At 40.0% G+C, this 16,212-nt stretch overlaps 1 protein-coding gene across 7 annotated transcripts in view; it reads left to right on the plus strand.

Annotated features, from left to right (window-relative positions):
- adam22 (ADAM metallopeptidase domain 22) overlaps positions 1 to 16,212 on the plus strand; it is a 390,158-nt gene that overhangs the window by 175,854 nt on the left and 198,092 nt on the right. For all 7 annotated transcript variants that reach the window (XM_087987353.1, XM_043690348.2, XM_043690349.2 and 4 more), the window contains exon 6: positions 2,538 to 2,607. In XM_087987353.1, the coding sequence (XP_087843479.1) occupies positions 2,538 to 2,607 (70 nt within the window). The remainder of the gene's footprint in view (positions 1 to 2,537; positions 2,608 to 16,212) is intronic.

Below are 16,212 nucleotides of genomic sequence, written 5' to 3' on the forward strand. Positions count from 1 at the left end.
CAAATACTGCACTACATTCGAGTGAAGAGTCAACTTTGTTCTCTATGAAGGTCTCACTTCATGGTTCTTTGTCCTCTCTGAAGGTAACTTCAGAGCACATGCTTTTCTATTCTCTTCTGGAAGCTTCTTTGCCTCTGAGAAAAATTCCTTTGCCCTGTTTATTTATTTGAAAATGTGCTCCATTCCAGAAAGATCTCTTGCTCCCAGCCAGTGAATTGATAAAAGCCTGATCACATTGTTCAGGCTTGTGTCCCAGCCAATCAAACCTACTGGTAAACAATTCCCAAATGTTTACGGCAAGTTGTAAACAGAGATATTCCATACACCATATAAAGATTTAGATTTTAGATTTAATTACAGTGTGGAAACAGGCCCTTCGGCCCAACAAGTCCACACCGACCCGCCGAAGCGAAACCCACCCATACCCCTTACCTAACACTACGGGCAATTTAGTATGGCCAATTCACCTGACCCTGCACATCTTTGGACTGTGAGAGGAAACCGGAGCACCCGGAGGAAACCCACGCAGACACGGGGAGAACGTGCAAACTCCACACAGTCAGTCGCCTGAGGCGGGAATTGAACCCGGGTCTCTGGCGCTGTGAGGCAGCAGTGCTAACCACTGTGCCACCGTGCCATCCACAATAGCAGTGGTGGCAGTATGTCTAGACGTGGAGGTACTGGGGTAAAACTGGGGTGGATAAAGTTAAAAATCCCACATCACCAGGTTATAGTCCAACAGGTGTAAGACATATCATGACCCTGCTCCACAGCTACCCGATGAAGGAGCAGCACTCTGAAAGCTAGTACTTCCAAACAAACCTGTTGAACTATAACCTGGTGTTGTGGGATTTTTAAGTATGTCTAGAGACCACCATGTCACTTGCCTTATTTGGTCAACACAGGAAGCTACAGGCCATGATCAGAGTTTAAACCAGCTTGACCAGAATTCCCAGCATGCTTAATTATAGCTCTTAACTAGTCTTGTCAGCATTTCTGCTGCTGGCCACCTGACCACAAAGTGGTACTTCCAAAGTCCTCCTGTATCTTTCATTTAAAGAATTTTACACTTGGACATTTTGTCATATTCTATTCATTGCTTGAATACCTGACAATGTTTAATTAACAAATTGGTAGCACTTTACTCCTCCTGCTGTGGAAAATGGAATAGTTGCCCCATTTACGAAGGTGATGAGTCAATTATTCTGGAACCCATTTGTTCATATATCCTAAGGTTAACTAATTTATTGGAAGCCATATGCACATTAAGTAACTCAATTATTTAAAAATAAAATCATTCAAGGGGCATGCATGATGCTTATATAGTTGAGTTGATTGCCTGTACCTGATGGCCCTTGAGAAGGTGGTACTCCATTACATTCCTGATCCAATGTGAAAAAAATGTTCCTACGGTGTTGTTAGATGGACAATTCCAGTTCTGAGTCAGATCTAGGGTTCTGAGTCAACAAGAATAAAGGAATGGTGGTATGTGGTTAAGTCAGGATAGTATGTGGCTTAGAGGGATCTCTTATCAAATAAATCACCAAATGAAATGCTTCCTAAGGCAAATTTTCACCTAAAGTATTTTGTTGCAGTTGTCTGCAGTTGGGAGAGCTGAGAAGAATAATTTACTCACTAATTATTCAAGTACAATAGCATGGAGTTGAAGGGAATTAGAGTGGTTTCCATTTGGTTGTCCAGCCCAAAGGTAACCTGGAAAAAAGATGCAGAAAAATTATGAGACGCTTAAGTATGCATGAAAATTATTATTAAAAATAAGAGTCAGGAACATAAAAGGTAAATTCCAAATGCACTTGTACTTGGGGTTGAACTAAGAAACTACAAGCTACAGCCAGAGTATTCGACTTGCATCTATCCAGTTTTGTTTTCAGTAAGTTGGGTCTTTGTTCTTTCATTATTCAGATGCTACCTTTTATTTGAAGAACAGACACATTAAGGCGATAATTGTAGAGGGCTTCCAGATACCTATACCAATTGCTGCAACCTTCAAAGTTAACAAAGATGTATATAACTGATGTCAGGGAAGGTGAAAACCTATTAGCAAACTTTGGTGGAACAACCAACACCTAATTTTGAGCTAGTGGACAGTCAGGAAGATGTCAGGCTGGCACATGGTCATGATGTTTCCCTTTTGAGTTTCTGATAATGGATCAGTGTCATTTTTTTCAGCACCAGAAGTGTTAGAACATCTTTTCGGTGGCCCAGGGCAGCTGATGGCATAAATGCAGTCAGCACATTATCAGGAAATCATAGCTGCATGCATCACACTTATAATGGAATTGTGCTTGGCAGCATTGATTGGTTTTTATTTATGGACATTTCTGAAGAAAATTCTGTTCTCTTTATAATGCCTGTAATGGAGTTTTGTGTCCTGTTCCTGGCACAGAAGCGAATGTTTGTGAAAGTTCCCCAGGTTGGGCTTCATAACCTCTGTCAGAATTATGTTGAACAAGTGGAAGAAACTTTGTGAAAATCCCAAAACCTTACAAAGAATTTTTCTCATTTTGTATCCTCAGTGGTATGTTCTATGATGGAAACTACACTTATTTGGTTGAACCAGCACAAAGAAATGATCAAAATACTTTGGTAAGTCTTATTTCTTAGACTATAAGAAATTAGGTTTTGGATTAGTGGTGCTGGAAGAGCATCCGAGGAGGCTGCCTGAATTGCTGGGCTCTTCCAGCACCACTGATCCAGAATCTGGTTTCCAGCATCTGCAGTCATTGTTTTTACCTATGAGAAATTAGGTATTGTATTATAAATTATATATTAATTTTGAGGTACAAAATTATTAATTGCTCCTTTTCCTGCTAAAAGCTCTCCTTTCAAGAGAAATACAGGTGTCCATATAAAATGGCAGTCCTGAAGTCTTTCTGTAATAATAGTGTCAAGGTTTGAAGGTTTCTGTTTTCTTCAATTTTGTAAAGTTACAACTTCTGATAATGAAGTAAACCAGTAGAATTATGAAAATCAAGTTAGTTAGACAAATTGTGGGTAATGCCCAAAATTGATCTGTGATATATGCTGATACCTCTGTTTTGTATTATTTCTTCTTGGACTCTTCATGCCTTTTCTCTTGAAAGCACTCTTTTTTTAGCTGGGAAATCACTCCATGGGTGGTATTTGCCTGTGGGCACATCATTCAAATAGCCATTTTTCAGGTGTCAGCCCAGAAAAGGCAGTCATTGTGCTATGTTCCCATTCAACATTTACTGTGGGAAGCTCACTAATAATCAAGCAAGAGCACCAAGCCTGGAAACATTCCCCTATGAGGAAGTTGCAATCAAATGTAGACTTTCTACAGAAAGAAACAAACTCAGTCCACATCAAGTACTGAAATGGGGACGTCACTCTTTTGTGTTTCATCGAGATGAACACCGCCCAACAGAAGGTTGTTGGCGAATCTGCTCTACTCCAAGGAGTGTTACTTGTCTCAAGGGAGGACGTCCCACCTCCAAGAGCTGCTGGCCAGTTAAATGGCTGGCAGCTATCTGGTCCCAGCAATGTCACTGGGTAATTGCGACTCCGTCCAGTCCCCAACTAGTGATCGTAGCACTCTCAGAGGGTTGTGAGTCTTTACAACTCCTTGCCACAGAGAGCTATGGGGAAGAGTCCGTGTATATATCTAAAGATGAGATAGATAGATTGGTTCTCGATAGTAGGGAAATCAAAGTTATGGAGAAAGGGTAGGAAGGTGGACATGAGGAATGTTGGATCAGTCATGATTTAATTGACTGATGGAAAAGGCTTAAGGGGCCAAGCAGCCTACTCCTCTTCCTGTTTCTTATGTTCCACTGGGGAGATTTTTGGCAGGTCCGTGCTAGAGTCCTGGCAATCGAGGGTGGAGCGACAGTGCACAGGCCACAGGGGAGTGGGCAACTCTAAGGAGAGATGGCCCAGTTACCAGATCTTGGTGTGGCGTTGAGGGAAAAGAATAAAAGGGAACCTGAGGGGCAACTTTTGTACACAGAGGGTGGTAAGCGTATGGAATGAGCTGCCAGTGAAAGTGGTTGAGGTGGGTACATTAACAACACTTAAAAGACATTTGGACAAATGTGTGGATAGGAAAGGATTGGAAGGATATGGGCCAATTGTGGGGAAGTGGTGTTAGTGTAGATGGACATTTTGGTCGGCATGGACCAGTTTGAGCCAAAAGGCCTGTCTCTATGCTGTAGGACTGTATGACTCTGTGATAAAAGACTATTTGAGTGTAGCAGAAATTGGCCATTCAGCCCATTGAGTTTGCTCCACCCTTCAGTGACATACTAACTGGTCATATAATCCTCAACTTTACTTCCTTACCTTTCCCCGAACCCGTAATTCCCTTACTGATTAAAAATGTTACCCTTTTTGCTTGTGTTGGAAGAATCCCTTCCTTCATGACTGTAATGTAGACATTTCCATTTTTTGGAGCTTTAATAAAACATTTCCCAACATTTACACTTTAATTCTCTCCTGAAAAATGTTTGCATTACACTTTAAATTAACTGAAGCTGAGACAACCTTATGTTGTCTCTGACTCCTTGATCCTGGATTACATGAATTTCTGTATTGGCCCTGTTACTTCAGTAGCCATGCATCATAGCATCTGGCCGTTATGAGGCAAGCTCGATCTGAGTTGTAATTTATTTTTTAATTTCTCATCCTTTCAGCCAGAAGAACCGCACCATTTAAAGTTGCCCTTTTTACCAGCCACATTTAGTTTTAACTCACGCATGATATGTGTTCAATAACTAACTGACTTTGGCCTTAGGACCACTTTCACAGACTCCTGTTTCACAGAGCAATCTGTATTCCTGCACTGGAGCCGCAGATTTCTGAAATGGTCTGAAATGCTTTAATTTGTTATTTGAACTATTCTTCAGTATTGAGTGTTGCCGTTTTCTTGAGGTTCACTGTCCTCAGCAATCAGCAGTATCTGTTTTACCTTGAAGGTTGACAGCATAATTTGCCTCATTGAGTTGGTGCTGCTAATTTAAATCTTTAGATCATCATGTTGTATGTGCTACCATCTGTATCTTCTCAGTGTGTAGCTTTTCTAGGGGATTACATGGCCTCATGTGGAAGAAGATAGCCAAACAAAATTGCTTTCTGCAATTATTTACACTTTATAAGAATAGTTACTATAAAGATGGTTAAGAGAACCTCGCCTTAGCTCTTTTCCCTCGAACCACAAACTGATCCCCATTAGTTCCTGATTCCTCATTCCATACGCTTACCACCCTCTGTGTACAAAAATTGCCCCTCAGGTTCCCTTTTATTCTTTTCCCTCGAACCACAAACTGATCCCCATTAGTTCTTGCCTCCCACATTCATCAAAGCAGCTTCCGCACATGGCACTCAATCAAATGTAACCCTTTCTTTTTTTTAGACCTATGTAAAATATGACAGTCCTCTGACTCTGTGCAAAGAATTTGAATTGTTCATGTAGGGTAGGGCTGTCATATCAACTTTCCATCAGCAACTCAGGACATGCACATTTATAGATGTTACCCCAGCCCTGATTAATAACTTGCCTTTTCCTGGGCTTTGGGCCAGCAGCCTAGATGGATATCAATGGAAGTCCCATTGTCCCACTTCTAGTGCTGCAATGAGGACCTGCTGTTTGTCAGGTTTTTAATAAGGCAGCTCAGAGCTGATCTCCTTGGTTGGTAGAAATGCGCATCCATTCCAATGATTCAGCTAAAGCATTTTGATTTCATGCTGATTTATTGCACACCCACAGGTTGCAGGCAGAATTGAAAGTCAGTGAACATTTTTGAAGTTCTGCCCTTTCAGGCTTCACATGAATATTTGACATTTTTCTCAAAGGTATTTCAAATTTGCTTAAAAATTTAATATATGTGCACTCCAGATGTGTCGGTGTTAAAGCTTTTCAAAGAGGTCAGCAAGAGTTAAACATAAACAAATTTATCCAAAACATACATAGGAGCATCTGCAAAATGATATATCAGTTTTGTTCTAGTTTGTCATTAGTTGTATCATTAAAATTGCATTATTTGAATATTGCTGAAAAGCAACTCATTTTGTCGAAGTTGTCCAACAACAATTCACAAGAAATACCCAATATTTATGCGGTATTAGGGGAAAGTACTCAGCCCAATGTTGTTTTCACTTTCATAAAAACCAACAGAACTACAGATGCTGTAAATTAGAGACAAAAACAGAAATTGCTGGAAAAGCTCAGCAAGTCTGGCAGCATCTGTGAAGAGAAACCAGAGTTTTATTTTAGATTAGATTCCCTACAGTGTGGAAACAGGCCCTTCAATCCACACCGACCCTCTGAAGAGTAACCCACCCAGACCCATTTCTCTCTGACTAATGCACCTAATACTATGGGCAATTTAGCATGGCCAATTCACCTGACCCGCACATCTTTGGACTGTGGGAGGAAACCGGAGCACCTGGAGGAGACCCATGCAGACACAGGGAGAACGTGCAAACTCCACACAGACAGTCGCCCGAGGCTAGAATCAAACCTGGGATTCTGGTGCTGTGAGGCAGCAGCGCTAACCACTGAGCCACCGTTAATGTTCAGGGTTCAGTGACCCTTCCTCAGAACGAATTTCTCTTCACAGATGCTGCCAGACCTGCTGAGCTTTTCCAGCAATTTCTGTTTTTGTTTTTCCTTTCCATGGGTATTGCTTACAAATTGTCTTCAAGAGTGCAAGACAAAAAGTTTCAACGTGTCTTTTTCAGCACTATTCTAATTCTGCACTACCAAGCAACTAAAATTACATTCATAATTTCTTTTGCACCACAGATAAATTGGCTTCTATCTATGTTGTAAATGCCTGTGAATTGGTGGTTCTAACATGTTCTCAATATCCTGTAAGAGTTAAATTCCTAGCAGATGTTTTCCGTGCTTCTCTGTGGATAAGTTTTATGAGGGAAGAGAAAAAATGCATTTTTCCAATTAAAGATGAACTTTGTAAATAATTAAAAGCACCAGGTTCCATCACATTTTTTTAAACTGTAGAATAGACCTTTCATTGAGGTTTCCCCAACATTGAATAAGATCATTGCTGATCGAACACTTCAGTGCTTTATACCCAAACCATACAACATTCTGAGTAAAAATATTTTGTCTCATCTCAGACCTAAATGACATCCTCCTGATTTGTAAATTGTGCTCCTTGGTTCTAAGCTCCCAAACCAGGGGAAACATCTCACCTGCATCAACCCTGTCTATCACTTTAAGTGTTTTGTAGGTTTCAATGAGATCACCTCATTTTTTGCAACTCTTTGAAAAAGATAATACAGGCTTAGTTTGCGTAATCTGTTTTCATAAGACAGTGTCACATCCTGGAAACAAGTCTAGTGAACCTTTGTTCACTCCCTTTATGACAGTAATAAGGGGATCAAATCTATACACAGTACTCCAGATGTAGTCTAATCACACTCCTATACAATTGAAGCAAAACTTCAATTCTCCTGTTCTCAAGTCCTCTTGCGATAAAGACTAGCATTCCACTAATTTTCCTCATACCTTACTGCATATTAGCCATTCGTAACATAACCACAAAGACAACTTTATATATTTATACTTTCCAACCTTTTACCATATATGAAGCATATCCTACTAAAGTGGATAACCTCATTTTTTCACATTTTGTTCCATCTGCTGTATTTTATCCATTCACTAAGCCTAACCACAACCTCCTGAAGCTGCTTTATATCTAATCGTAAGACACAGAATTTACAGAAAAAGTTTAGTTTGATGTAACTGAAATTATACATTGAAAAATATCTTTATTGTTTGTTAAGTCTCTCATTTGTTAGAATGACCATGTTAGTTTCACTTCTTTCATATGTAAATCACAAAACTTTTTTTAAAGGTTATGTTCTCAGGTGAACTTTAACAATTGGTGTCAGCCCAGATAATGTGTTGAAGGTGTTAACCCCCTGTGAGCTGCTGTCTGTGCCATAATGTTTAGGCTAATTCTAATCTAAAAATGAATTAACAGAATCTTACATGGATTCATGCAGTTTTTGAGCAAAGTACAATGTAACTCTGCAAGTACAAATTTGCCCTACAAACATATTTGTGTATATGTGCATGTGGGTTTGTGTGTGTGTGTGTGTGGGGGGGGGGGAGAGTGGAGTGAGAGGTTGTGAGTGTGTGTGTGTGTGTGTGAGAGTGTAAAGGGGTCGAAGTCTGTGAGAGGATGCATGTGTGAGTGTGGGAGTGTGTGTGTCTGTAGGAGTGTGTGTGAGTGTCTGTGTGCGTGTCTGTGTATAGGAAAGTCTGTGTGTGTGTGTGTGTGTAGTTAAGTTCGGTACCCAAGGGAGGGCCTCAGCCGGGGCCTTAGGTTCATGTCACACTCCAGGTGACATACGCACACACGCACACTCCTACACACACACACATACATTATTTTACACACGTATACACACACAAACACATATACGTTTGTGGGGTGAATCTGTACTTGCAGAGTTGCATTTTACTTCGCTCAAAAACTGTACGAATCCATGTACGATTCTGTTAATTCATTTTTAAAATTAGAATCCGTCTAAACATTAGGGCACAGACAGCAGCACACGGGGCTAACACCTTCAACAAATTATCTGGGCTGACACCAATTGTTAATGTTCATCTGAGAATGTAACTTTTAAAAAAAATGTTGTGATTTGCATATGAAAGAAGTGAAAATAACATGGTCATTTTAACAGATGAGAGACTTAACAAACAATCAAGGTATTTTTCAATGTAAAATTTCAGCTACATCACACTGTAAACTTTTACTGTAAATTCTGTCTTACAATTGTGTACTCCACAACCACCAGATGAAGGAGCAGTGCTCCGAAAGCTAGTGATTCCAACTAAACTTGTTGGACCATAACCTGGTGTTGTGTGATTTTTAACTTTGTACACCCCACTCCAACACTGGCATCTCCAAAAAGTTACAAATTTGGAAATATTGCTTTTTGTCCTCACCTCTGAATTATTGATATGTATTGTGTACAATCATTCCACAATGCAGGATTCTCTCAAGGTCACACACCTCTTGTACTAATGGCTATAATTAATGTTGATAGGAAGCGTCTGGCCCAAACTATCTGTGGAGTAATTTTGAAGCAAGGCATGTCTGGACCCGAGTGAATTTAGGACAGGAGTCAACTAGATTTCAGGGCCAAAACTTTGCAGAGATTAGTACAAGAAAGGAAGGTTCACATGTGGGACTATCTTTCAATCACTGGTCAATCTAAAATCATTTTCCCATAAGTTTATATGACTGCAATAACAATCAAAACATTTAGCATTGTGGCATATACTCTGAGAAATATGCTTGTAAAATGATTGTTGATTGACAGCATCATTTATATCCTCTTACTTTACTCATACCCTAAGTTTAACTTATCCTTTCCCTCCACCCTGTTCTCAACTTTTTTTAACTCCTTCAAATGTATTTGTTTGTACAACCAAATTATGAGTTGGTGATAAGATTATGCCACTTCCAAAGTGAAACACATAGATTTTTGATCTGTTCATTTCCTTTCAAATTTGAATAAATGTATATTTAGGGTGTAGGTTTGCTCACTGAGCTGTAGGTTTGATATCCAGACATTTCATTACCTGGCTCGGTAACATCATCAGTGGCGACCTCCAAGTGAAGCGAAGCTGTTGTCTCCTGCTTTCTATTTATATCCTTCTCCTGGATGGGGTTCCTGGGGTTTGTGGTGATGTCATTTCCTGTTTGTTTTCTGAGGGGTTGATAGATGGCATCTAGATCTATGTGTTTGTTTATGGTGTTGTGGTTGGAGTGCCAGGCCTCTAGGAATTCTCTGGCATGTCTTTGCTTAGCCTGTCCTGGGATAGATGTGTTGTCCCAGTCGAAATGGTGGTCTTTTTTTTCCGTGTGTAGGGCTACGAGGGAGAGAGGGTCGTGTCTTTTTGTGGCTAGCTGCTGTTCGTGTATCCTGGTGGCTAACTTTCTTCCTGTTTGTCCTACGTAGTGTTTGTGGCAGTCCTTGAATGGAATTTTATAGATGATGTTGGTTTTGTCCATGGGTTGTACTGGGTCTTTTAAGTTTGTTAGTTTTTGTTTGAGAGTGTTGCAAATGTATATTTTAAAAGCAGTTTAAAAACTTGGCAGAAATGAAAATTGGACCTGCTTTTGATGAAAAATGCGAATGTTTTAATGTGGGTTCTTCCGTTGTTCATTTAAGTTCAATCTAGACTTCAAGGTTTCTTTAAACCTTATTTATAATCAATACATACATGATGATACAGCAGCAGAATCCTAGCTGTAAGCTGCACTGGTTCCTAAAACATGACTGTTGAAGTCACAGTTATGATGTAGGCTTGAAGGGCCTAATTGGCTTATTCCTGCACCTATTTTCTATGTTTATATCACCATATGCCTCAGAGGCTATCTGCATATTCATTAAACCCTGTCTCTAGACAAAATGTTGCACTGGGTGCGATTCCACTGGATCCATCAAGTAAGAAAAACATGCCAGAGTAAAAAATGTCCTTCATGCTTACCCATGGAACATATTGTATTACTTTCACAGTTCAATAGCTGTCTTTACAACTCTTTTCACTTAAGTGGTGCAATATTTTTAATTAAAAGGTAGTAAACTACCCATTGTAATGATTGCAAACAATCAGTATCCCAAGACTTGGGCTTCAGTTGGACCAGAACCAAAGCCTGCTTCCAAAGTGTGTTGAGTATCTTTTTAGATTTCCAATGAGGATTCAAAAATGAATTTAAATATCCTTACTGTCAAATAGAATGTTCACATCATTTTGATTGCCAAAACTACTTCTAAGAAGCTATCTCATGAACAATACTTCTTGAACCACTCTCCCCTCCCCAACAGTGACTCTCAACTATCTGTAAAAGGCAGATTCACGTAGAATTTGAATACTGTCTTAATTTCTTTTGTACTGCTTACATAGATGTACATGAAGTGGCACTGTGAAAAATCATTTCTAGTTCTTAATTCTCTCTCTTTTTCTCAGTCTCATTTTTTTTGACATCATGTAACACACATTTTTCCTTCTAAGTGTCAAATATACAGGGTTACATATCTTTCCTACAGGGCGCATGCTGGAGATTAAAGTCAAGAGTGTGGTGCTGGCAAAGCACAGCAAGTCAGGCAGCATCCAAGGAGCAGGAAATTCAACATTTCAGGCAAAAGCCCTTCAACTTATTTTGTTAGAATGAAGACCCTTGCACAGATCACCTATTCTGACTCAGGACCTCAAAACTGCAGTGATTACTACCTCCCCTAAATTTCTTTCGTGTCAAATAGTTGGATTTGGAGTTACATAATCTTTAGTTCTGATCTGTGGAGGTTCTGGTTGAACTTCCATCAAGTCAGTGGCACCTACATTTGGAGCTTCTGTGCAATAGAGAATGATAGACATTTGCACATTCCAGATTTGGAAAAAAATAATGCCAGGATTTCTTTGGAATTCTGTCAGTCCCCCATATGATTATGACAACAGTGAAATTTCTGGAAAGTGGTAGCAATTCAGTCATAAGAGTTATCCAATGTTTCTAGGAAACTCCTTCCATCCCTTTTAAGATAAACAATGACAAAGAGGAAAAAACAGGATTAATTTATTATACTGAGACATCCCGCTCCTTTGATGAAGTTAGGGGCTGAAATTTTACTGGAAAATTATTTAAGGGAATATATGGTACATCAGAAACAGTGATTAAATGATGACTGATAGAAATTTTAACAGGCTTTTGAAGAAAGGAAGATGATATAACCATCAGAGTTATGGTTTCTGTGAAAGAATGAAGTTTAATGTAGGCTACAGTGGCATTGCCCACTGTTTGGAGATTCAGGCAGATCCCCACAATGCCAACTTTCAGGAAGGCCCATTGGATGCAATTCCAGTCTGGCACTTAACTGTGAGCCACAGGCCTTCCCTGGGATCAAGGACGCCAGGGTTAATATACTGCCCGCTGTGAGCAGCCATCTAATCGGAGGCCAGTAGGTCTTAGTGTGTGATGGCAGGCAGGAGGTCACAGGATTCAACGGGAAATGCAGAGGGTGGCTTTCAGTTGACTGTTCCTTTATATTGAGTGTCCAACAGGCGGTGGCATACTGGTAATGTCACTAGACTAGTAATCCAGAATCCCAAGCTAATGTTCTGGGGACGTAGATATGGATCCCACTATGACATAATGAAATAAACTAGTCTAACAGTGCAACAGTGTCAATTGTTGAAAAATCCATCTTATTCACTAATGCCCTTTAGAGAAGGAAAGCTGCCATTTTTACCTCATGTGACCTATATGTGACTGCAGAGCCACAGCACTGTGGTAGCCTTTTAACTGCCATCTAGACAAATAGGGATGGGCAGTAAGTGCTGGCCTAGCCATTGATGCCCACATGAACAAAAAAAAGAGACCACTGCCCCTACCCGCACCTGCCCTAGACGCCTGCAAAGGACAGTCTGTTTCTTCTCTATTATAGATTTGATGAAAATTTCACTCCTGTTATTCCAGTGAAAATAATGACCACATTGAATTTGCTCTGATCTCTGACCTCAGTCAAATTGTAAATGTAAATTGTACTTCTGTCGCACTATATTATAAACAAGGCTTTCAAAAAATGACTCCTACTCAGTCTGGGAGATATTTCACCCACAAGTTGAATGATAATCAGTTTGAGTTACAACATTTTCTTTATTGTTACTGCAATGCTTCGTGATTCATTTGGAATTTTTTTAGCTGCTAAACAGTGGTCAGTTCGAAGATTAACAATCTCTATCTGTAATTTACATCTATTACTGTACAGGCGCAGCATTTTAACCTTGAAGAGGTTTATACTGCCAGGACCTATAAGTTACTTTTATCACTCTTGAGATTCAGAATCAAACCTGTATACTTGTGCTAGTTGTTAAGTCATGAGGCACTTTGCTGTTTAGTGCTTCATTTGAGTCAACACCAGCTGCTGTTGAGGCCTCAATTCGGTGCTTAGAATGATCTTACCCAATTCTTTTGTGCCTTACATTAATTTATCACTCCCAAATGATTTTATGATTCACCTTATCAAATAATATGCTCTTCAATTCTGTAATTATGTATTTAATTTACCTTCAGTGCGGTGGACTGAGATTGGCAAAGCCCAAATTCATTGCCCATTTTGAATTGAGTGGCTTGCTAGATGACTTAAGACAGCAGTTACGTGTCAAGAGTGAGTCAGGAGTTACATATTGGCCAAACTAGCTAAGGGTAACAGATATTGGGAAGGTAAATAACTTTTTTAGTTCTGAAAACTGGTCACTGGACTCGAAATGTTAACTCTGTTTTCCCTTTGGAAAGAAAGTGGAGAGTCCACTGGAAATCCATGCAGACATGGTAGAACATGCAAACTTCACAGTCACCCAAGGCTGGAATCAAACCCAGGTCCCTGGAACAGTGCTAACCACAGAGCCACCGTGTCCTGATCAGAAAATTCACTGTGAATTTGCGAACTGGTGAATGGGCTAAAGACCTAAAAACTGTCCCATTAATTCTGGAGAAGCAAATTATCTAAAAATTTGAACAGGCTCGGCAACATGTTTAAAGCTGCAACTATTCAGCGGTTACATTAATAGTATTGTTCACTAAAAAGATGCTGCCATCTGTCTTAAAAAGATACTTTGCCCACACACAATTGAGTAATGGTGTGCATTAATTTTAGTACCATTGTAATGTCAGGGACTTATGCCATGTGTTGCAGCAATGGCTGATTGAATCGAATTGCAGTTTTCATTTGTTATTTGTAATAGGGAGAGTACTGAATCTTTTCAATCAGCTGCGCTTGCAAAGTACAAAACAAAAATCTACTAATGGATGTAATTCCATGATTAGGCTGCACTTGCTGAACATTCTTGAGTGCACGAATTGCTAAAATAACAACCAGTATAAGATAATCAGTCAAGCTTATTTATGCTTTCCAGAACTAACATGCATTCATAGATAATGACGCATTCTCTCTAAAAGGAATGTCTTCCAACCTTGCGATCATTTAATTACCTGGAAACTTGGAGAACCTACAGTTGCTTTCACCTTAGCTAATCAGAGTTAACTTGTCAATCAGTCAGCATTCCTTCTCTCCTGTAATATAAATTCTTGTGACTGTTAGAAATTTGGCATTCTTGCATTTTTCCTTAAAGGCTTCACTGACATATCTCAGTTCAGCAATGCCGAATAAATTTCTTCTCTTTTCTGACCTAAGTATTTGACCTTTCATAATAATACTGTGGGCCCCATTCATGTTATAGATACTCCAGGCAGAGAAATCAACCTTCCAATGTCTACCATTCAAAGTCTTGTATATTGAAAATGGGATGATCTATCATTCTTCTGAACTCCAACTACTCAGCCTGTCATCATTAGAGAGCCTCGTAATTATAGGAGCCACTCTAGTGAATCTTTGCACACTAGAAACCAATTCAATTCTATTTCAGTATATTCTTTCGTATAGGTATGGTCCAAGCATTGTATATTATTCCTAGCAGCACTGCTGGGACTGCCTCCAATTGACCTTCAGCATTTGGAGACGGGCTGACAGACCATATGACAGAAATAGGAGAAAGTGAGGACTACAGATGCAGGAGATCAGACTCGAAAAGTTTGGCACTGGAAAAGCACAGCAGGTCAGGCAGTGTTCGAGAAGCAGGAGAATCGATCTTTCAGGCATGAGCACTTCACCTCGATCCCAGGGCTTTACACTCAAAATTTAAGAGGTTTTATGTACTTTTCCTGCTTTGTGCTACCAATTTTTCTTAGGGGTGGCTAATTGGGAGGGGGAGGAGGATGGTGGAGGGTGGGGGTGTGGTGGAAGTCAACCTTGCCTGGGGTAACACCACAGGAAATGACATCATCAACCCAAAGAAACCCAAACATATAAATAGAAAGTAGGAATCATCAGCAGCGCTTCATCCGGAGGCAGACTGAAGATGTTACCTAGTATGGTGATGAAACGTCTGAAAATGAACCCTCCAGCTCAGCGAGCAAACCTACATTCACTGCTTCAGCTGTCATCACACCAAAGCCCTGTACAAGTATATCCAGACATTCTTATTCTGGTACTGTGGATTTTCAGGAGGTTTCTAATAAATTTCTGCACAAGAGATTGATTAGCAAACTTAGATTAGATTAGATTACCTACAGTATGGACACAGGCCCTTTGGCCCAATAAGTCCACACCAACCCTCTGAAGAGTAGCCCACCCAGAACCATTCCTCTACATTTACCCCTAACTTATGCACATCACACGATGGGCAGTTTAGCATGGCCAATTCACCTGACATGCACATCTTTGGATTGTGGGAGGAAACCCACACAGACACAGGGAGAACGTGCAAACTCCACACAGACGGTCGCCCGAGGTTGGAATCAAACCCAGGTCCCTGGTGCTGTGAGGCAGCAGTGCTAACCACTGAGCCACCGTGCTGGCCCGGTTAGAGCACTTAAAATGAAAGGAAAATACTGGTATGGATTAAGCATCAGGTGGAAAACCAAGTGTTGGAATTAATAGAACATTCTCATATGAGCAGGTTGTGACTAATAGGGATCAGTACTTGGGCCCCAGCTGTTATCAATATATATTTATGATTTAGATGTTAATCCAGAATGGATTATTTCTAAATTCGTGGATGAGACAAAGCCAGACGGGAATGTGTCTTGAGAGGAAAATGTAAAGTGGCTTCAAGCGGATTTGGACAGATCTAGTGTGTGGACAAGAACATCATGGTTGTAATACAATGTGGAAAAAATGTGAGGTTATTCATTTTGTTTAGAGGACCAAGGTGCAGAATATTTTGTAAATGGTAAGAGGTTGAGAATTGTAGGTTGAAAAGTGTGCATGTACAAATGGAGCTTGATATCCTCATCAGTACACCACGGAAGGCTGACATACAGGCATGACAAGCTGTTAGGAAGGCTAATGGAATGATAGTATTTATCTCAAGAAGATTTGAGTACATGAGTAGTAAAACCTTACTTCATTTTTCCTTTAATCTTGGTTAGAACACATCTGGTGTACTATGTGAAACTTTGGTCTTTTCTCAGGAGAGGGAAATAGTGTCTGAATATTCTAAGATTTCAAAGGAGGAAGGTAATCTCATTGAAACCTACAAAATACTTAAAAGGATTACACAGGGCAGCATGATGGTTCAGTGGTTAGCAATGCTGCCTCACAGCACCAGGGACCTAGGTTCAATTCCAGTCT

The sequence above is a fragment of the Chiloscyllium plagiosum genome, unplaced genomic scaffold (genome assembly GCF_037043375.1).
Source record: "Chiloscyllium plagiosum isolate Xiang-an unplaced genomic scaffold, Cpla_swu_hap1 HiC_scaffold_5, whole genome shotgun sequence".
NCBI classification, from domain to species: domain Eukaryota; kingdom Metazoa; phylum Chordata; class Chondrichthyes; order Orectolobiformes; family Hemiscylliidae; genus Chiloscyllium; species Chiloscyllium plagiosum.